Here is a 22,846-nt window from a genome sequence, read left to right on the forward strand (position 1 = left end):
CCAGGCCCACTGAAACAACTAGCACAAGGTGGGCCAGAACAGCAGAAGCACTCACAGGGCACCCTTTGAGGAAAGCCAGCAAGCCCGGGAACACCATGCAGCTCCAGACCCAGCAGCAGAACCGACAGAGAGTGACCCCCCACAGACAAGAGAAGAGCATCCAACACCGCCCAAAAAACCACAACGAACTCACCAGAGAGCTGAGGGGAAGCAAGGAGAGACCCAACAGGCCCAGCCCAAAGCAGGAGACAAAGGGCAACACGGCCAACCACAGGACCAACCCCAACACACCCGGGGAGATCCACAGCAGACCAGCCCGGACAAAAGAGAACAGAACCAGCCGACAGAGCCATGGCACCGACCCAGAGGACCAACCACGGGTAGGCCCCCACAGAGCAAACCAGAAAGGAAGGGAGCATCGGCCAAGAGCAAGCTACCCCCAATCTGACAGGCCCGGCCACCAGAGGGCCCAGAGGAGATCACCATTGACAACCCCCAAAGGAGTACCAGGCCCCAGGACAGGAACATCCAGCACCAACCACCAACCACAGCCCACACCACCCAAACTGGGAAAAGGAGTGGGGGCACAGGAACAAACAAACAGGTCAGGACCGAGTCATCCACCCCAAATGCAGGGGACCCTGGAACACAAAACCCAGCACCCCACCCAAAGAAGGCAAGGATGGCTCCAGAGGGAAGCAGGAACGATGAGCACCAGAACATCAGCCGCCCGAAGACCAACCAGAAAGACCATGCAGATATACACACACTTCACCAGGACAGCTGACGCAGGGGGAGGACCAAAGGGTAGAACCCTGGAAAGCACAAACCCTGCACCAAAACAAGTCCAACAACTGGACCCCGCTCAAGGAAAACAAGGAGAGGACCACAGCCGTACCATCCAAGACCAGGGCACAGCATCAAGAGCAGGGAGAGGCAAAACCTCCAAGGCCATCAAACAGGCCCAAAAAGGAAGTCCCTTCCCCAAACAACCCACACCCAGAAATCCGGGGGCTGACCACATCCGAAAAAGACAGGACCGGAGAAGACCAAGCCACTGGTCACCAAAGAAGAACCAGAAACCAGAAAGGGGGGAAACCCACACCCAAATCACCAGCAGACCAACTGCCCCAGAGGTCAAAGGATGACACCAAGGAACCACCCCAATCGAGTCTGAAGACCTGCCGCAGAAGGGCCACAGAAACAGGAAAAACAAACAGGGTGGCCCACAACCCAACCCCGCTGATGCCCCCACAGACCCCCAAGAAGCCAGCAGACTGAACACCAGACACTCCTGCAAGACACAGAGGCCACCATACAGCGCCCCCATCAGCCCAGAAGGAGCAGCACAGGACCAACAGCCACAACCCCGAAACCCCCAACCACGAGGGCAGAGAGAAAAGCACAGGAACCGGCCACAAATAGGCCACACAGAGAACACAAAGTGGCAGGAAGACAGGCAGTAAGCCAAGCAGCAAAAAGTACAATTAATGGACAGACTGCAGATCAATGTCATACATTCACCCCAGTACACAGATCTGGGCATAAATCCATCGTTTTTTGCTCCCATGCCATTCCAGGTTGAACCCAGCCATATGCAAATCAGTCTTGACCCTGCACCCAATGGGAACAGTCCAGCCCGAACTGCCAAGCCAAGCAGCCCACACCGGCATGCCAACGCCACGCCCCAGCCCGCACCAGGGGAGGGAAGACACAGAGGAGAGGCCAGAGTAAAAGGAAAATGAGGCCGGCCCGACCCCCGGCCACACCAGGCACAGAACCACCGATCACCAAGGGGCCAAAAGACCCACACCCAAGCATGGCACAAAGTGACCAGAGAAAGGAAAGCCAGACAAGGATCATAGGCAGACACCCAAAGGCGACCCCAAAGGCACCAAGGCCCCAACGGTCTGAACTTGACACCACACATAGGCAAGGCCCTCACACAACCAAGAAGCCCCCAACCAGGAGACAAGGGCAGAGAAGGCACCGCCAACCCAACCTGCACAGGCAACGAGTCCAAACGAAGGGACAGCCAGGCCCAGACAGACAGAGGCAAAGCCAAGGCCCCAACAACAGGCTGGAAGACTTGCGGAGACACCACAACCCAAGAAGGAACGAGCCCAGAGTGCCCACAGGCACACAACCCACCGATGGGAGCAGGGACCGGACAGAAACTGGACCTAAGGAAACATAACACAGCAGGGCCATCAAAAAACTCAGAAAGACCAAGGATAGGAGACACCATAGGCACAAACTTAGCCCCTAACCATAACCCACAGGCTGGAAAAAACCCAGCAGAAAGACACGCAGGAACACCAAAGGACCAAGCCCAAATGGCAAACCCCAAGCAGAAAGTGACAAGACCAAGCCAACACCGCTGCAACCCCACAAACCAGGCAATGGGAACCACGGGCATCAGGGGCACCCCGAGCACAGCCCCCATGATGCTACAGACTCAGGGCCACGGCAAAGCCAGGCCAGAGAAAGGGCACAGCCTGGAGAGGGGGAACAACAGGGCCGCCAACCAGTAGCGAAACCTGGAAAAGCCGCAACGCGGCACACATCCCTAGGGCAGGCAGACAGCAGACCACACTGGGCACCAGAACAACAGGGAAGAAATAAAGGAGTCGCAGATGTGAAGGACGACCCACAACACCCAACCCCCACCAGTGGCAAAACAACCCTACAGCAGGAAAGCAGAGGATCCCAACAACCAGCCATACCACCCGGAAAGGAATGAAAGAGGGGAGAAGAAACTGCAACATGGAACTCACCCCTTACCAGCCTGCCCAAGCACAACCCACAACCCAATCGCACAGCAACAGGCAAACACCAACACTGCCATCCAGGTACACCATGGGCAGCCCGAGCCACCAGCAACCCAAGGACAGCCGCTCAAGACCAGTTAGTGGCAGCAAAGGCACAGCGCACCAGTGAAACCCAGCACCAATGCCCACACCAGGCAAGAGAGAGGACACAACACCAAGCCCCCAGATGAGAACAGAATGCCCAGCTTCTGAGATCAGGTGAGAACAGGTGCTTTCAGGGTGATATTACTGCAGGCCCCAAAACTTAGGGAGGCCAGGAACCTCAAGGGCCTGACACAACCCTCAAGAAGTGCGACAGACACCTAGAAGAGGAAGGCAAATAAGGAAGAAAAACCACCCAGAGAAACACCCCCAGAGGAAGCAGACCCCACATAACACCAAAGGTCAAAGTCAGACCAGGAGAAAAAATGCAATGCGGTACTCACCCCAGGGGCAGGCGAACATCACAACACCACCTGCCCCCACCAGCCAGCCCAAGCGCACTCCACCAGCCCAGTGCGGGGCAACAGGAAACGGCCATAATGGCCCACCAGGCACTCCAGGGGTCCCACCAAGACTGGCCCGAGTTACCATGTAGCTGCAGCTGTGTGTCTCCCAACCCAGCCCAGCCCAGCCTCCAGGAAGACACGCCCTCCAACCTGGAACAGACTGGGAGGGCCGACGCACCAGCCGCTAAGGGCCAGCTGGCAACAATCACGGCTCCCGGCAAGCGGCACAGTGCAGCACATCGAGGACAGCCCAGCAGCCCAACAGGATCCAGAGAAGACCACAGAAGAAAACTGCAGCAGGTAAGTACTACCAGCAACCCGTCCCATTCTATCGGAAGACAGAAAAAAGAACAGGCGGAATGCTAGGTAGGTACTGGTTATGTACTTCCAATGGGAGGGGGTGGGGTAAGGGGGAAACACACTGTTGATAACCCCTGCTCACCCCCTTGGTAGCTTGGCACAAGCAGATAGACTTATCCCCAAGGCAATGTGTAAAGTATTTGTACCAACACTCACAGTAACACAGTGAAACACCACAAATGGACGCCACACAAGTTATTTATAAAAATATAAATATCTTTATCCGATTAGGCAAGATCAAAATGAGATAAAACCCATATACATAATTAATCCTTCAAGAAGTGTTCTTTGGAATGCTCTTGTAAAAATAAATCTACTTGTAAAGATAAAGGAACTTGTAGAGTCAGTATGGCTGCAAACTTTGTTTCCAATGTGTGGAAAATCACTTGGGCTCCTATAAACATTGGGCACTTGTACCTTATGCGCCGGGCCTCTCTCACCCTACGATCAGGTTTGGGTTAATTACGGCATTCTTGCTGAAATGCTGCCGCAAAGGTTGTGGTTCTAACAACAATGCCCCCGCTGTACTTGTAGCCCAAAATTGCTGCACTTGTAGGTTGCGTGCCTAGCAACAATGCCCCCGCTGTTTCCAACAGGATGCCAGCTCTTTTCAGGCCCTTGGAGACAGTTACACTTCAGAGGGGACAAAGCACACAGCACAGTTCCTCTTCAAGTAGGGGGACACAGCACACAGCAGAAAGTACCTTTGTCTTCTTCCAACAGCAACTGCAGGTCAGCCCCCAGACACACAGCAATGGCAGCATTTTTCCTCAGTCTTCTTCAGCTGTTCTTCTTTGGCAGGGTTCCCTTCTTGATCACGAAGATTCCTAGTCTAAAGTTTAGGGGTTTCAGCTCTGATATTTATACCCTAAAAGTCTTTGTCCGTCATGTGTGAGGGGACCTGGACCCTGTCCAAACCAGTTCTGGGTGCACTCTGCCAGTGCACATCTTCTTCCTTTGTGAGTGTGTGCCAGGGCCATCAGACGCACTGCAGGAGGTGGAGCCAGAATTGTGGAAGGCAGGCACAGCCCTTTTCAGACCCAGGTGCTACTCCTCTCACGACTCCAAATGCAGATAGGTCTATTTAGCTTAGTGCTGACTCACCCAGCCTCCTGGAGCCACCCCAGCCCCTGGCTCTCACAAACCAGACAGTCAATTCACAAACAGGTAGAGGCACACAGAAAGGGTGAACAAGAAAATAGAAATTTTCTAAGAGTGCTATTTCCAAACTCTGAATTTAAAAACCATCCTCCCTAAAAGATGTGTTATTAAATTCTGAGTTATGGGATTCCAGATTCCAAATTTCTATCTTGCTGCTATAGGAAGATATGGAGGTAAACATGTTACACAGCATTCCCCATTCTGTCCTATGGGCAAGATATTCTTTCAATAGTGAAAAACAAAATTGGCAGTATTTCACTATCAGGACATGTTACCCACACTAGTACATGTCCTACCTTTCACATACACTGCACCCTGCCCAGGGGGGTACCTTGGGCCTACCATAGGGGTGTCCTATGTGTAAGAAAAAAGGAAGGGTGTACACTGGCCAGGTCAACATGGCAGTTGACAAACTGCGCGCAGGCACTGCAGTGTCAGGCCTGAGCCACCATCTTAGGGCTACTCTTGTGGGTGGCACAATCAGTGGTGCAGGCCCACTAGTAGCATTGAATAGCCAATTATGGATAACCAATCAAAATTACAATTTACACAGAGAGCACATGCACTTTAGCACTGATCAGCAGTGGTAAAGTGCCCAGCAGAGTCCTATAGCCAACAACCACAGGTTAGGAAAAACAAAGGAGGAAAAAGTTTGGGGATAACCCTGCAAAAAGGGCCATTCCCAACAGATAGTGATGGCATTAAAATGTAGGGTTTCCTTCAATGAGCAGAGCAATTTGGTGTATTGTTGGTAGTACATGTTAGAGATGGTTTCTGGGTGAAGAAATTAGTTGCATTAGACTGGGAAGCAGTACAGCATTGTCCTTGGTGGTGCACAGTTGTTTTCCACATTTACGCTTGTGAGTATAGCATGCTCAAAAAAATAGCAAGGTAGGCGTGGCATGACAGCCCCTAGGGGCCAAACCATGTCCCTAAGCATTTTGAAATTAGGTCAACCTACATTTGCAGTGGAGGTGATCTTCTAAAAACCAAGTCCTTCCTCAGAAGTGACTATTTTTGCAAAATATGTCTCGGTTTTCTTGATTAATCACATCACTGACTGCTTCAAAATAAGAGACATGGAGTCCCTGAGAGCATTTGTCTTTACTTTTAGATGGTACGAGCAGAGCAGCAGAAAAGGTACATCTGTCTTTTAGTATGAAGAGCAGGAACATTCTTCCTGACATGTTGACCATAATCCTAAGTAAACGTTGTTTTGTTTTAAGGAATTCAGACCGCAAAATGCACCATGGACTGCCTTTTTTCAGCATCTGCGAACGGACACAATATTTTGTGGTGATCTTTTCGGTTTCCCTGCTAATAAGCAGGTTGAAAATTGCACACTCTGCAGAGATCTCAGCGAAATCCATTTGTGCCCTGAGAGCAAAAGTTTTTTACAGGTGGGTTTCTTTCTTTGGTGAAATGATGTGCCAAGCTCTAGCCGTACTGTTGCTTCACTTGTATCATAACATGGCGTGTATTTTTAAAGCGCATGTTCACCCGTAGGCATCTTGGCGTTGAATAACAGATGTGTATCAAAAGCCTTAACTGAGTCTCATAAAACGCACAGAGGCAAAATGGGAAAAAAGATTGCATTTCCTTTGCCACGTGTCAATCAGTTCTTATTATGAAATTGCACCGTACAATTAAACATTCACCAGCGCCAGGCATGCACGCACCTTTGGATTTCTTCAGTGTATCAACTCCTTGGCAAATAAAGCAACGCTGCAAACGTGTGTGTGTGCGCACTAGTGTACAAAGACAATTGTACAATTAGTGACATGTTCGTTGTTTTATGTTTTTGTGTGCCTGTTTAGCATACAATCTGCCATTCATGTGGCATTGCAGCAGTTTTGGTAGTCTGAATGTGTCTTTCCATTTATTCCTGAGAGTGCCATCACATATGATTTGCTATCAGTAGTGTGATCAGGTATGTCCCTATTTTAAGTGAATGTGTAGACTTCGGTGGCAGACAAAACAGCCACTCTGAGGGTCAAATGTACACAATAGCTGGGATACAGCACAATTCATTCTCTGCCCTGCATTGTGTTGTGAATCAACTCCTTGTTTGGATTCTGGAAGTTAGTGCTGCAGAAAGGGGCTGTGCTCAGTGATTCATACTGACAATAAGTCAAAACAAAGGTTCCCTTGGTTAGTATTCAAAACACACTATCTGCAACTTATGCCACACTCATGCCAAACATACCACTATCACCAGAAAATGTCACCAGTTCACCAAAGCCAATATACAAATAAACAAATGTTTTATTCTTTAGATTACAATTAAAAAGTTCATATAAAATACATGAAAAAAAAACACATCAAATATAGTACTGTGGGTTGGCTTTCAATTTAGAAAATGACATACACAAAGTCATATAATCATACATATAAAATACATTATGGGGGAATATATATAGAAATTAAAATGTTGTCATTTATGGCACTAATCAGACAGCAATTCCGTGGTCAAACCATCATTATGTACTATTCCTCTATTGACCAGGATAGATTAGATTTAGTGCAATTGTTGTAGCAGTGCGACACGTTTCGGTGGATTCAATTGTTCCAACCACCTTCTTCAGGAAGAGAAACTTTTTATATCTCCCAAGCTTTCAATCTATTTATAAAAACATCATAAAACCACATTTCAGAATAAATAATTATGTAACATCTCATATCACATTACAATCTGTTATTTAATGTTCATATCAATCCCACAGTGAAAAATTGCTTACACTAAGCTATAAAGCAATTGATATTGTGCTTTGGAGAACATTTACATTTACACTAAACTTCTGGTGACTCAGTGATTCATACACCACTAATTGATTTGAGACATTTAACACGGCACAGCAGATATCCTTGTTTCCACAACGTACTGACCATACAATCCATGCTTCTTAAAGAGCTTCTTAAAGAGCCACAGTACAACTGAGCACTGTCCCTTATGAGGTGGGCTTCGGGGAACTGGCAGCGGTACTGAGGGGCAGCTGTCTGTGCCCCAAGAGCTGCTTCATGCTGCAGGGAAAAGGAAGTGGTCCACCATGTTGTGCTTCCACTTTGTGAATGGTTATCGATTGCCTGGGCAACCACTAATAAAGGTAAAAAGAGTAGCTTAAACTTAGTACTTCTATTACTTCGTCCCCAAATGCATGCCAACATTACAGGTCTTAAGATGTATCCGGAAATCGAGCATGAATGGCTGCAGCCGTACGGACACCGAAAAAGAGCTCCACAGTTTGGCTGCTGCTCCTGAAAAGGATCAGTGTCACTAATGCAACCTGGGCTGAAAACGTCAGCTGAGAATTGTGACCCCCCGACTTTTGACTATTGCTGATAGGGTGGGAATTTTTTTACCATTTCTGGGGGCTAGTACGCATCTTGCAATCAATCACTCCGCCCATTTGCTACTAAAATCCTCAGTCTTTGCAGCCTTTCTGTTTTATTTGTTGCTCCCAATCCAATTCCACATTACTCACTTTGGGGCAATTTACTAGATTGTCATGCAGCGCAGTACAGTAGCCGCAAATGCTGCGCTGTGTGAGAAGGAGAGAGCACTCTCCTCCCCTCTTTATGGGGCAGGCACAGAAATATGCTGCCATGTGCCACGGACAGACCTTTGCATTATAGTGCAAGGGGATCACCTTGAGACTAGCACAGGTTTTGTATTGGAATGGGACCCTTCCAGTACAAAATACTATGCTTAGACGAACTTTAAGCCTTTTCCCACTTTGTAGTGTGATGTACAGTGCTGCACACATACAAAGTTGGAAAAGAAAGAAGAAATGAAAGCATACTTGGAATGGGTGGTATTTTCTCACACTAAACCCTGTCTACTTTTTTAATTAAATAGGGCTCAGCATCAGAAACCTTGGCTGGTTGCATGGGAACGTACATGCACCACCAGTAGTACCCCCTCCCCCCCCCCGGCACTAAGTAATGCAAAACAGCGCTATGTGCTGCCTTGCGCTACTTTCGAATGATCTTTCAGACCCTGTGCTCCCCCTGCGCTCTTACCTGTGCCGGCCGTGACTGATAGTATGGCGGGTTGTCCAGGGTCTTTCTTTATAGTCTGGTACCAGAGAACATGCATGCCCTGAGGAGCAACCGCGAACTAGGAAGTGGAACCCAAAAATCACCCCAACTCGGCAGCCGGAGCTCTAAAAAAAGTATGTGAAAAATATCAACCTTGTCCAAAACAAAACATCCCCGTATAAACAAGGAAACACTTCCCCGCTAAAGTACCATTGAAAACAGCAGCAATTGGAGCAATCCAGTCAAACCACTTACCTTGCTGTGATAAAACAGCGATCAAGGAAAGGGGAACACCCCCATTTTGCTTGTGATTCCGAAAAGTGTTTGAAAAGTGGTCATTTGATATTTTCAATGCTAATTTCCAATTATAATATCCATTTCAATGTACTCACCCCTAGGCATAGATCTGGTTTGAGTCCATCGCTGGTCTTTAGCTCCCTTCACCACCCCAGTTCAGACCAGCCTTTGGGAAATGTGGCACAGTTCTCTTCTTGGTGGTGATCTCTTAACTTCATACTTTGAGTGAACCTGCGTCTCTTCTTTGCTCTGAACCTTTTATTCAGGTTCTACCAGATGGGATGGTTCCTTTCCATTGCCTTACATTTGTTCTTAAGGTCCTTTCTGATTTTCACTCCACCTCAAGTTTATCCTGCCTCATTTTGTCCCTTCTCTTTCCTCTGAGGTGGAGGTGAGTTTGAACTCCCAAGGTGTTGTCATAGTGGCATACATCTAGTTGTAGTGTTTTCATCTTTCCATGTTCCATACTCCTTGTTTGTGAATTATTAAGCTGTACGAGTCATGAGCCCTCTTCTTCCATTCAGCAAGTGTTGCTATTTCTGTACCTTACGACGAGGCTTCCCTCACCGCCTCTTCCTTCTGTGGTCAACAATTGTTCCACCAGGGGGGGATATCTGCTTCCTGGGCTCAGGCAGGAGGTGGGGGCTCCTCTTCCGGATGTCTGGCATACTACTCAGGTTTCTCTTCAAAATGTTCCAATCTCTCCACCAGGTGCAGATGGTCTGAACTGGGCCCTCTTTCCAGGGAAGCAGCACTGGGGTGGGGACGCTCTGTAATGTATATTGGTTTCTTTTCTTTGTATGCAACAAACCTTCATGGCTGCATTTTCTATTGATGCATGTGGACTTACACCTCCCCCTGCTTGCTATGTCTTCATGAATAAGGAGAGTGCCGAGATCTGGGAAGAGGTAATAATACCCCAATTACATACTTCTAATCTTCACTGCACGAGGTCATACTCATCTCTGGCACAGTCCTGCTTTCCACTCGCTTGGGGGTTGCGGAATCATAATTTTTGTCACTGTTATGTGTTTTCAGCAGTTCCCGTGGTAAGCTGACGCATTCACCCAGAGGAGGCAGAGATAAAGAAGACGTCCTTTAAGGAATTATAGGGACAGGCCCCTTTGTCGTGGGCTGCGTTACCCTCATAGACAAGCAATCAGAAATTACATTCTGAGCTTGTATACTGCAGATGATAAGCCACAACGTGGACAGTGATGTGAAGCAAAATGACACCCCCCCCCAAAAGAATGGGAAGAGGGCCCCCTTAGTTTCACATTCTATTTTTCCCCTCTGGGGCTTTGGGTGGCCCTTAAGTGGGGTGACGCTCCTACGCCCCAAACAGGGGCATAGTAGCAAGGCATGTAAGAGCGGGGGGCTGGCGATTCCCACGGCGGCCGCAGATAAGAGTGGGGGAGGCAGCTGTCCCCAAAACTCGTGCCGCCCCCCCCCCCCCGCTACTCCACTGTGCCCCAATTGCTCGCCTACTTTGTGCCAAGACTTACCTGGTGAAAATCGAGCAGGCAAAACCCCCCTTGTGCGTAATTTGTGAAAGGGTTGTAATATTAGGGTGGGGGCAAACAGTAATTTGCCTCTGATCAGGTATCAGCAAAGAAATTAGAACTAGGTCCTAATACAGGAAGTGCACTGTTTTATGTCTTTAAATTTAGAAAAGACCTGTGCATTCAATTTCCAAGAAGTGCAGCCTTAACTGGTTCTTACTGATAATGCAGTAGCTGTGAACAAATAATAGCTGCCGACAATGATTAATTACCATAACACACGCAGCTTTTCTTCCACTTAAAACCCGCCTTCCCAGTATTGCTTGGTGACCACCAAATGATTTTCCTTCCACCTGACCACAGTAATAACAAATGCTTGAGCTATTCAGCCTTCTTTTTGTGCCGCATGGACTACTTCCAAATTGCTCGAGTTTTAGAAAAGAGAACAGATTTTGTTTGTCAAAGTGAAGGTTAACAAGAATGGGCTCTCCACTTCTTTCAGTCAAGATTTTTTCTTCCCTTCTGCTGGGCTCTTCATTTTCCCAGCAGGTTCCAGCCATTTTTGCTGGCTCGCGTTCCAAAATGTTGTTTTCAGAGAGTCTGATCAGTTTGTTCTCTTGAGCATTACATGCTCTTGGCACTTTGCCACCCATTTTCTGCATCTTGCTTTCAGATTATAATACGTTTTCTTTTCCAAAGAAGGCATTGGCAGGAAGTGCCTGGCAATAACATTATTAAGATTAACCAAGGGCCATTACATTTCTATAAAGCTACTTGTTCAAGAGTATTTTTTTGGCCTGGGTTGCAGCCTGCAAGTGTGTGGGCATCCAATGTGTTACAGTGATAGATAAAAACTTGTTTCGGGGAGGTATTCTTTAATGGTTGATTTATGAAATATGTACTTAATAGAACAGTTGATCTTATTTTAAATACCATGTATAATTGCTTGAGAACGAAATGTGTATCTGCAAATGCTTTGATGTATGTTTTTCATTTGAATAAAACACCGCTTTAAAAACAAATATCTCTATGAAATTGAAAGTAAACAATTAGACAAATGTAAACAAATTTATTTAAATCTCATATTTTAATGTAGGCTTTAATCGACTTGGAAACAAATTCCTTATTGAATATTTATTATTCATTTTGTCTCTTGTATAGGTTGAACAAAGACACACCCAATCGAGAAATGACCACACCATATTCTCCTGTGAGTTCTAGAATGCGAGACTACAGCACTCGGGTAGGAAAGGAGGATTCTGACACCCAGAGGAAAACATCCCTTGAAACAATAGAAGAGGTAGATTTTAAGGACTCATCTTCAGGGAAAAAAAGGCCTTCTCCTGTTGAAGAAAAATGCCCAAGCTCTTCATTCGCTCTTTCTGAATTTGTAGAAGAACTGAGAAGAAAACGGGCAAGCGAAAAAGAACAGTCCACATTAGGGATGGAAGATGCATGTCTGTTACCCATCTACCAGACAACAGGCGCCTCCTCGCTTAGAAGGTGCAGAGCCTTCAATGATGATGAGGAAGATTTCACTCTAAGTGCCAAGTCAGTGTCGGAGAATGCAGCGTCTTCAGCCAGTGGTGGTTTGACACGTTCTTCCAGCCTCCGATGCATACCATCTGATCCTACCCTCTCACCAGCAGTTAAAAGAATAGCAAGGTTTGGTTCCTGTGAATCTCTTCTTCAGCCTGAAAATGGTTTAAAACAAGGTTCTTTAAACAGACAGGGTGATGAGGTTGCTACTTCAGTGATAAAACCAAGAAGAAGATGCCTCGAAACCCCATTAGAAGAAGCAGCTGAAACTGATCTTGGAAAAGAACCGCTTGTATTTCAGAATAAGCAGTTCTCAAGCTTTGTACCAGAAGACACTAACAAGATTCCACTCAACTGGAAAGTCTCAAATATCAATTTTGGGACAAGTGGTGAAGATTTAGAAGACTTCCTACCAGCCGTCCGAAGAACCGGTGCAAATAACTCCCTCACCAGATCTAAAAAGGATGTCCAAAGACCATTGAGTGTTCATTTTGGAGATCTTCCTTCAAGTAACAACCTTAGTTCCTCGTTATCAACAAAAATAGATCGTAGGAAAAGCCCGTCATCCAAGGAGGATCTAGCAAATCTTTCTGATTCATCTTCATCTTCTGGTTCGATCACTTCTTTTAAAAGTGCTGACAGTATTAAAAGCCGTCCTAGATTGCAAAGACTAGAAGGAGAAGGGTGTGCTGGGAAAGCTTCACCAAGTGGGGATGCTCCTGAAAGTAAAAGATCTGAAGCAGAAGGGAGAGAAGACAGTGTTAGTAGCATAATGTTGAAGTATCTTCGAAAAAGAGAAGAACAACAAGGTATTGTTTATATATTTCTATAATTTTCTATCTAGATTTACATTTTATAATTTACCATTACTATGTTGCCAAAAATATCCACAAAAAGTCAACTAAGCTGTAAACAAAAATGCTAACAAAAAATTGTATATTTCCTTAGAAGACATTATAAACATAGTTAGCCATCAATAACAAAATAGCAATAGATAAGCTTAAAAATGTGAAGTGCTGTAGAGTATCCCAGCAAAAATTAAAACTGAAAAAATATGTTACAATTTGTACACAAATTGTAAATTCATAAACTCTACCATCTCTTTTAAACAAGACAGATGGGTTGCTTTGCTGGTTGCTCATGAACCATCTTGAAACCCTATAAATTCTCTCCATTTACATATGTTTTTGTTGCTGTGTGTTTCCATTTTAAGCTCCTGCATAAGTACCTCATAATATGCATTCGGCAGTGATAGCGTAGTCAAAGGTTTTCACTGGAAACGTTTCCAGGTGGTCCACAGTAGTGTGATCCATCCGTTTTTTGACTGATTCATACTGTATCAGTGGCTTACCAGGTGAGACAATGAGTTTCAAATGGGTAAGCTCATCAACACGTGATTTCACTCTTAGGAATGTGCATAATTCCCCCCCCCCCCTTTAATATGTGAAGGGATAGAGTAAATCAGTCGGGGTACCCGTAATCAGTTAAAAACTGGCTAGGGAAATTACAAAAAAGGTATAATCGCATTACACTTCTATTATGCCCTGTCTTTCTCAGCAGCTCTTTACCAACCTCTTCTCAGCAGAGTGAGGCTTACTAACTATCTTCGTAATATTTTTACAAATATACATAAATTGTCAGCAAACTGAGATAACTCCCCGCTTGCACCACCACCACTCCACTAGTGTCCCCTTAAATACTCTTAGAACAATACCAGCCAAAGGTGAACAGTGGAAAGATTTCAAAAATTTGGCAAAAAAAAGACAGATAATTTCTGGGATAATCAATACAAGGTTCCTCAGCTAACATGTAAAATAAGGCAACTGGAACACTAGAATTTTGCAAAAAAGATTACTTTGTTATAAGATCTTGCATGCTGTTCATGCTCAATGAACAATTTAGTGAAACCCTTCTGCTTCTCAGGTCTCATCAGTATGACACTGACCCTCGGAAATCCCTTAGTAAATGTAAATTGATACTTGTATAGCGCACTACTCACCCGCAAGGGTCTCAAGGCGCTTGTACGAATACCGCTGTGGAACCCATCCTGGCTTTCCCTGTGAGGCGTCCACTCCTGGGCACCCCCAAGGTGGAGGCCAGGTATCCTTAGCGTTGTGGAGATTAAGCAAGCTATTGCCCAGAGTTGCAGAGTGGGACTCCATGATTGGAATGGCACCGAGGAGAGAATTATCAGGTCCGTGGAATTTTTGAGCCCAAGACCCGCCGAGGCGGGGAATTGAACCCTGGTCCCGGGCTAGACCTCTGCATCAGGGTCTGCCGCTCTAACCATTGAGCCACACTTCTCCACTTAGTAGAGTCTTCTTGGGCAGCTACAGCAAGTCAGTGGTGAAACCATTTATTTCATATAATATGATACAAATCAATGGCTTTGGGTCTTTCTCATATACAAAGACAGTACCCACCCATCATTTGGTATGAGAAAGTCTGGCCGGAGAGGCAAAATATTATATAGGGCTCCTTGTCCTATGAAATATATAAAAGTATATAAGTCCTTCTAAAAACAAGCGAAAACTGATGCCCTGGGTTTCAACTAAGTAGACTGTCTCATAAGAGTGTAAAGAAGGTAATAGTTTGCACGGCCTAGAAGCTTTTACTCTGCCCTGATTAGTATCAGATCAATGCTGAAGAGCGGCCATGGGGTTAATGCTCTCATCACTGCCCATACTTGATAAATACAATACTGCCGTGTTTGTTGCCAAATTAGTGTAGATGAAAGTGCGGAGGTGTATAACCTGAAAGAAATTTTAAAACAAACAAAGATGCATGTCTGAGATTATGTCTCAGGTAGGGCGTTCTATTGTGCGGTCATCTCAGACATGGTCCTTTGCTTCTTTTAATCAGGGTGGGAGGTCCATTGATTAAAATAGTCTTCGCTGGTACTCCCTTACCTGCTTTAATATGTCTTTCAGGTTATACACCTCCACACTTTCATCTACACTAATTAGGCCCCTTACCGCCACAGCACCAAACGGCGTTTGGAATAAAAGATCTCCGCCAAAGAGCCCCTCATAGGGACCCCGTCAGGTATTGCAGCACCAACCTGCCGAGGACCATATAATGAAGCATGAAACCTTGCCGGGTGTGTGAGGGCCCTATATTCCAAGAGGATGAATCCTCATCCTCCTACACTTCATGACCACATAAAACCAGTTTTCCCTTGTCTCGATATTAGGAACAGTATACCTTTTGTATCTTCATTATTGTTAGGGCATGTATGCTGGACCTGTCTAAAAAGCCCTCAGTCCCTCCTTTGTGATTGTGTTAAAGGAAACCCTACTTGTAATTCTGACCCCTGTGTAGAAAACACCGACCCACTCAATCAGGGCCTTACGATCAAGACTTTACTAGCAAAAGCACCTGTTGAAGATATTAAACGGTAGTGAATGAGAATCCAGTCAGCAGTTGCTGTTCACACACCAAACACAATATTTTAATACATTCATTAAATTACATTAGCAGACCGCCCCTTTCCTTTTGCCTGTGAGGGCTTGTTATACAAGGTGAGAGAGCCATGGAAGGTATGAAGATGGGGAAATGCCACTGCGCCTATTGTGGCTAAATTCCCTTGCCCTACCGTGTAAAAGGGAAGGTCCATCCTTAAGCTAGGTCATAAACTCAAAATCAAAATCAGTTCTTAAAATGTGTGCCATGAAGGATTCTCCTGTATCTTATGGAAGAGGTAGAACTCCATTCATTTAACGTGTTAGTTGTTTCTGCTGTTGACTTGTATGGTGACATCCTTTTTTGATACTGATTTGCAGATACCCAAGACTGAAATCATCAAGAAACCATCTAATTTACATTACATCACCGACATCTGAAGAAACGTTATTGACTAATTTGGCTTCTGTGTGCTGTAGCCCCGTCAATTTCCCTCGAAAGACCAAGTACAGAAATATTTTATGCTAACATTGCTGAGGTCTGAAATAAGTTGATTTTTAACAATAAAATAATTATTTCCCTAATTTCACATGCATTTTTATTTTTTGTATAAGGAACCAGAAATTAAAGTGTCATACTTCAAAGAGACTTACATTTATCCTATACATGAAGATTGGCAATGATTTTTGCAATACTGGACATATTTTACCTTTAAAATATTTGACAGTGCAATTGTTAGCTAAGTTCACAATCTTGTATTTCCTTGTAAATGTTCCTCTTCATTTGCTTCCATCACTAGTTTAAAACAAAGGTTTGATGAGACATAATGACTGCACTTGCATTCATGTAGTGGAAATGGCACGTGGGGACAGAGGTGATGTATTTAGCAAAAATGTGGGTTCACGATGCTTGGATGGATTTAAAGTATTGCTCTAGTATATTTGAAATTAGGACTCTCTTCTGCTGTGATCTGTCATACATTATTACATTATACTTCAAGATTCAGAATTCTGCCACCATTGTTTTCCTTCTGGGTGTGTTGCTTCACTTCATGATTCCAAGATTTTTTATAATAAGAGATGAAGCTCCTTTGACCAGGCCCTGTAGATGTTAAGGTCCTAAAACTAGGTACAGCCAGGAGGTTTGTGTAGCAGGGGTGTCAGGTTACTGTTCAGGCAAATCGAGATATAGAGAGACTGATATTAATAAAGTGGAGTCACATCAAAACCAGGAGAAGAAGTGTTTTATTGTGGGCTTCGAAACACACAATACATACTTTATTTTTCCATTTGGAAAAGGAAAGTAATTTGTCACTTTGAATCAGTGTTTTGCGACATATGGCAGCTAAGTAAACATAAATTGTTAAATGCATACATATTGTGTTCCTTTTAGAATGATGTTGCATAATACACCTCACATAGAATCAGTGTCCACAAATGAAACAGTAATCAATATCAACTGAAAAACTTAGACACAATGCTCAGTCAACTGTGCTCTCACTGAAGGCCTTAACCATCATATTTAGAGTTTAGACAGGGAAAGACAGAATCTAATTCCAAACAAAGCTCTGATTAAGGAGAAGAGTGGGCACACAAGCGTGCTTCTCCATTCTCTTACCCCCCTGCCGCTAGCCTTAATACACCGGCCCATCAGCAAGCTATCCTCCCTCTTGATTATCCATGACATCAGTCCTTGCAAGGCTAGAGTGATTCTAGAAAGAGAAATAACACATAGGTTAAGATAAGCACTGAGGACATCAGTGATCAATTGCTGCAAGCTATTTCCCTTGCCCCCCCTGAAGCTCACAGTAGTGACAAGTGGATCATCTTTGTGTTGGGAAAGTCACCTGGATGATGTGGAGATTAGAGGTCTCTGGTCTCAGGAGGAGCAGCGCCACCATACAAATCTTCCGACCTGAGAACCCCCACGTTGGCTCTAGAGAGTTTCTGCCTTCTATTAGTGGCAGGTTGATCAAAGTGCTGATAGACAACATGTTTCCCATATGATAATGCCACACGCAAGGTGGAGTGGGGTCTTGTGCACCATGCAGTATCTTCTAACTGTGAGCTGTCCCCTCAGTAGACCTATTCCCTACCTCCAAAACGACTCATGGTCCTTCATTTTGCACTCTGGGGTTTCCTCCTCAAGAGTCTCTATGAAATGTGTTCTGCCTTTAATGGAACTGTGGCCTGGTATACACATTGTCATTTTGCAGTGAATCTCACAGGTCCAAAAACAATTGATTCTGATGGCCCCTGATGGGGCAAGGGTGGTCTGGTACTCCAAACTGCGAACCCTTTGCATCTGCACACTACTAAGCCTTCCTCTTTGAGAGATACTGTGGCCCAGCAGCAATGCAGGGTGCTGCAACCAAGACTCCACAGTCTTCATTCATGGAGATTGACTGGAAACTACTGAGGGACTTTGATCTACCATCTGAGGTGATTGATGTCCGTTCTGCTGCTTGCTGCCATTCTACCAAATCAATTTATTCAAATGCCGCTGGTCCTAGTTTGTCGTCTGGAGCAAACAGAAGCAGATTGACTTCCTACAAGCTAGACTGTCTGATATACCGCTGTTCATGTTATCTTTCTTCTCTTTGACTGTGGGAACGTTTAAGGGCTACTTATGGGTCCTTTTGGCCTTCTTTCATCTGCATGATCAGCCCTTGAATTTCAAATAAAACATATTGATACATTTTCTAAAAGGCCTTTAACATATGTATTTGCCAGTTCTGATAGCTTTGCTCCAGGATCTTGCACACAGAAAGTCTACTGCTTAAACTGACATCAGCACTCATGGATGGTGCCTTTATGTGACTTTGTATCACAGAGGTGCATTGGAGGTTGATGGTGCCACATATTCATTCAAAGTAGCTATTGCAGGAGTTTTCAGATCCAGGCTGGTACCATCAAGATTCTACATGGTGAGGAATCTTTGGTTAGATACATCCAGAAAGAGCACTCCCAAAGGTAAGTAACTTATTCATCAGTAAAATTGTCAGCACTGTTTCCCACAACAAGAGAGGTAAAATCGAAATGTTTAATTGATCAACATTGTACTGAGGAATTCTGCTTGCTTCTGGAACCACTGATTTAGAAGTCAGCCCAGAGCTAAAATCGATGCAAATGGTCTTTAGCAAATTTGTTTGTGCTGCAGTTCATAGGCTGTAATAAAAGGATAAAAATGGCACAAATACTGATTGGTTTAGTATTTCCCATGTTTCAGATAAAAGTGCAAATAAAGAGCGTCAATCTGCAGATCGACAAGTGCAAATGCAATTCAACTGGGGACCTTTTTGCACCTGGTATTGGCAGTGAGGTCTAACTGAGCTCTCATTGTCTGCATATGATAGGCTGCATAAATCTTCTACCTACAATTGTACATATGTTGACAGGAGGGTTAACTGTTTGTCAGTGATGGCTCTCCAGGGCATGTCCACTCAAAGGAGAACACAGTCCTGCCCCTCTACTCAGAGGCAAGGGTCTATTCATTCCTGAATACTATTTAGAAAACTCCTATCACTCATTGTGGAAAATATCTTTGTCTCGATTTACAGCCAAAGGTGCATGTGAGAACACAAAGCTTCCAGGTGCTCACAAGTCCAAGCCCTATGTGCCATTTCCAAGGCACCCTGCTTCCATCCTCACCACCAGTACCTTAGGTTCACATCTTAGACTAGTCCAAATTTTGAATGGCAGTGCACTGAACTTGTCCTTACAAATAGCTTTATGCTTTGTGTTTCAAGCAGTGGTGGCTGGCACTGATGGGGGGTTGTGTGGCAGAGGGCGGGGGAGGGTAGATGTAAAGAAAAAAAATAAAACTTACCACCTCGCTACGTCTCTCCTCGTTGTCCCTCATCGTCGTCCCTCTGCTCCGGCCAGAACAAGAATCCCTCTGGCTCCTCTAAGCCAATCCCAATGCTGCAATGCAGCGTTGTGATTAGTCTGAATGCCGTGGTTCAGCGCTCAGCCAGGTAATGGGAGCCTGGACATGTTCTCCACCCAGGCTGTAATGCAGCCTGGGTGAAGACCATGCAAAGAGCGCATGCCTGTTTGACCGGCCCGAGACAGCCAGCCAAACATTCATGCGCACTTTACAGAGTGCTCACCACTCCTCCCACTGCTCTGAGAGCAGAGCACTCTTCCCACGCTGCCATGCTGCCACAGCGAGAACATATAAAATGTTAATAACAACAACTTATTATCATTTTATTTTCCCCCATCTTAGCTGAGGAGCCACCACTGGTTTCAAGTAACCTGTCACAAAGACAAAACTAATAGCAGCACCAGGGAACAATTTGAAGATATAATTCATGCTTAGGGTCCACAGAAATAAGAGCAGGCAACACTAAATCCACTGTTTTCTCCCCTGCAAGTTGATTCTGACTCAAACACTTTGGCAAGTAGTCCTTGAATCCGAGTATTGTTATCATAACTATTTTCAGAGAGCACCTCTGGCAAGGAGCTTCACATAAGCTCAATACTCAGGCACAGATGTATCAGTGCCTGGTATGTACACTGTCAACAGGTCTAGGCAAACACCTCTTAATCAATGTATTCCAGGATTAAGTCCAACACAAAAAGGACTACACTATGTATATTGAGATAAAGCTACTGAATACACTACAACATTTTATGTCTTGCCAAATACATCTTTTCACGATCTTGGGAAACTGTGAAACCATTCACTTCCACCCACCACTCCTTATTTTCTCAAAGCACAATACAACTTGCTAACATTTCAGAAGCTGCCCAGAACGGTATCACTTGATGGGATCTTCCAAGGATAGCAACCCCCCTGTTCTCATTGCTCAAGTCCCTACAGTCTAATGCCACTTCCACATTGTCCTCTTGGCCGTGGGTTCCCCCATATCCTGGACAACCCATACCTAACTGAGTGAATATACAATACAGATGACCAATGAACAGTACATATTTACCTCTACTCCTACCTTTTGCAGAAGAGGATGCTATTCCCTAGAGGGATTTGCCAGGCATAATAATTTTCACTAAAAAGTCAGCCATTCATGCAGGTCCCCTAAACTCTTAGATCCTGTATGCAAGAGTTGCTGTCACCCAGCATTATCTCTGATGTTATGTCCTGATACATTCAGGCCACATCATTTCTCAGAAGTCTAAGCAGTGACAAATGTTTCCAGCTGTTCAATGAATTTGGTGCCATGTCCATCCCCTCTGTCTGTTCCAGAGCCCTTTGATATGCAAGGTCTTTGACTTCTTTTACGTAGCGTTTGTTTCCATTCAGGTGGGCTTTTCTCTCCTCCTAAAGTGCTATCTTTGACAGATGAACGCAACCTAAATGAGGGGAGTGCTTTCTTTGCTGCCTTATTTCTAATCGATGAAAAATTGTAAAATTTAAAAAAAACAATACCCCAAAATGAAAGAAGGATATTTGTGAACTGCAAAACAAATTAGAACGAAATCAAACATCTAAATTCATGGCACTTAAGCATTTGATCAGACTGCATCTCCTCTGTCACTGCTGTAGGGCGACAGAGGACGTATATTAGGAATGCGAAAAGCCTATCCCAAAGGCTAATCAAAGATTTAAGAAAGCGGCTTATTAGGCAATGTTCAGTCCACAGAGATAAACCAGTTCGGCGCACAAAATTGCTTACTTTTTTAACAATAAAGTAACAATACAATAAATTTTCTTTCGCCCGCTTGGGCTTGGACCATAAAAGTGCACATAAAAACAATGCCAATTCCAATATTATAAAACATACAGTAGTAAAAATATAATGAAGATTTGTGATAGGGACCTTCCCTTTGAAGTAGTATTTAAAAAGATCATAATATTATTGCTATTAAAAACCAAGTTAAAACTTCTGAGTGCCAGCTACAATGAAGTGGAATGTCAACTTCATTATGAAGAAGATAAAAGCTTTCTACATAATATCCACATAGTCCCAAGAAATTTAGCAAAAGATAAGCTGGTATCTGACCTCAAGATACGGAGAGCAGCAAGATGACTGGGTTGCCCTAATTACCTCTAAACAGGGGCTATCCAGTGCCCACGAGGTCTTAGATACTCGGGGCAAACAAAAATGACATGGGATACATTTTCGATCATAGTAGAGCAGAAGGGGCAAAAGACTAAAATCCCTGCAGTCCAACACTTTGTAAAAGTCGTCAGTGGGAGAATTATTATTATTATTATTTATTGTTTTATATAGCGCTGAATCACCCCGAAGGGTATCTCTGCGCTTGGAAACAGATGACTAACCAGGCCCGAAAATAAGAAGAGATGGGTTTTCAGCAGTTTTCTGAACTGGAAGAGGGGCATTTCACCACGAAGGTGCTGAGGAAGACTGTTCCAGAAACTCGGAGCCAGATATGAGAAAGCTTTGCCTCCCATCTGCTTCTTGTTGATTCTGGGAATAGAGAGAAGCCTTTTTGAACCCGATCTGAGTGAGCATCCAGGAGTGTAGATGTTTAGTTTTCGAACAAGATAGGAAGGGCTGAGCCTATTTAGAGCCTTAAATATCATACAGCCCATTTTAAATTCCACTCTTTTTTTAACTGGTAACCAATGCAGATAGGACAGCAGAGGCAAAGAGGGGGTCCTGGCTGGTGAATCGGTTACCAAACGTGCTGCCGTGTTTTGTATTACCTGTAGTTTACCCAGTGAGGCTACATGAGTAGAAAGTATCAAGGCATTACAGTAATCGATCCTGCTCATAATGAGTGCCTGTATCAGGGTCTTTCTGGTGGAAATGGGGAGTAATGGAAAAATTCTCCTAAGCAGACTCAAAATATGATAACAGGTGCCGACAGTAGTATTAATGTGGGAATCAAGAGTGAGTTTGAGATCAAGTTTGACACCCAGATTTTTAACCTCCTCCTTAGGGGTAGGGGCTTTACCCAACTCCTCAGGCCACCAACTGGAGATAGTTTGTTTTCATCCAGGAGGCAATAGCACTCATACCCTGGGAGAAAATATGTTGTATGTCAGATCTTTTTTTATCGAAGGTGAGGAGGAGTTGGGTATCATCTGCATAGGAGATAGGATTAAACCCCAGCTCCCTCATGAGTATAGCCAGGGGGGTCACGTAGATGTTAAACAAAGTCGGGCTCAGGCATTAGCCCTGGGGGACACCCCTGGTGACCCGTGAGGGAGCAGAAGAGAAAGAACCTAAAGTCACCGCCTGAGTTCTGTTGGTCAGAAAATCAGACAGCCACTTAAATGCAAGTCCACTGATTCCAAG

At 44.7% G+C, this 22,846-nt stretch overlaps 1 protein-coding gene across 5 annotated transcripts in view; it reads left to right on the plus strand.

Moving 5' to 3' along the window:
• MYO18B (myosin XVIIIB) overlaps positions 1-16,202 on the plus strand; it is a 1,573,426-nt gene extending 1,557,224 nt beyond the window's left edge. For all 5 annotated transcript variants that reach the window (XM_085634174.1, XM_085634172.1, XM_085634173.1 and 2 more), the window contains 2 exons: positions 11,839-13,025; positions 15,999-16,202. In XM_085634174.1, the coding sequence (XP_085490300.1) occupies positions 11,839-13,025; positions 15,999-16,012 (1,201 nt within the window). In that variant the 3' untranslated portion in view covers positions 16,013-16,202. The remainder of the gene's footprint in view (positions 1-11,838; positions 13,026-15,998) is intronic.
• The last annotated feature ends 6,644 nt before the right edge of the window (positions 16,203-22,846 follow it).

Source organism: Triturus cristatus, chromosome 11, assembly GCF_964204655.1.
Source record: "Triturus cristatus chromosome 11, aTriCri1.1, whole genome shotgun sequence".
NCBI lineage: Eukaryota > Metazoa > Chordata > Amphibia > Caudata > Salamandridae > Triturus > Triturus cristatus.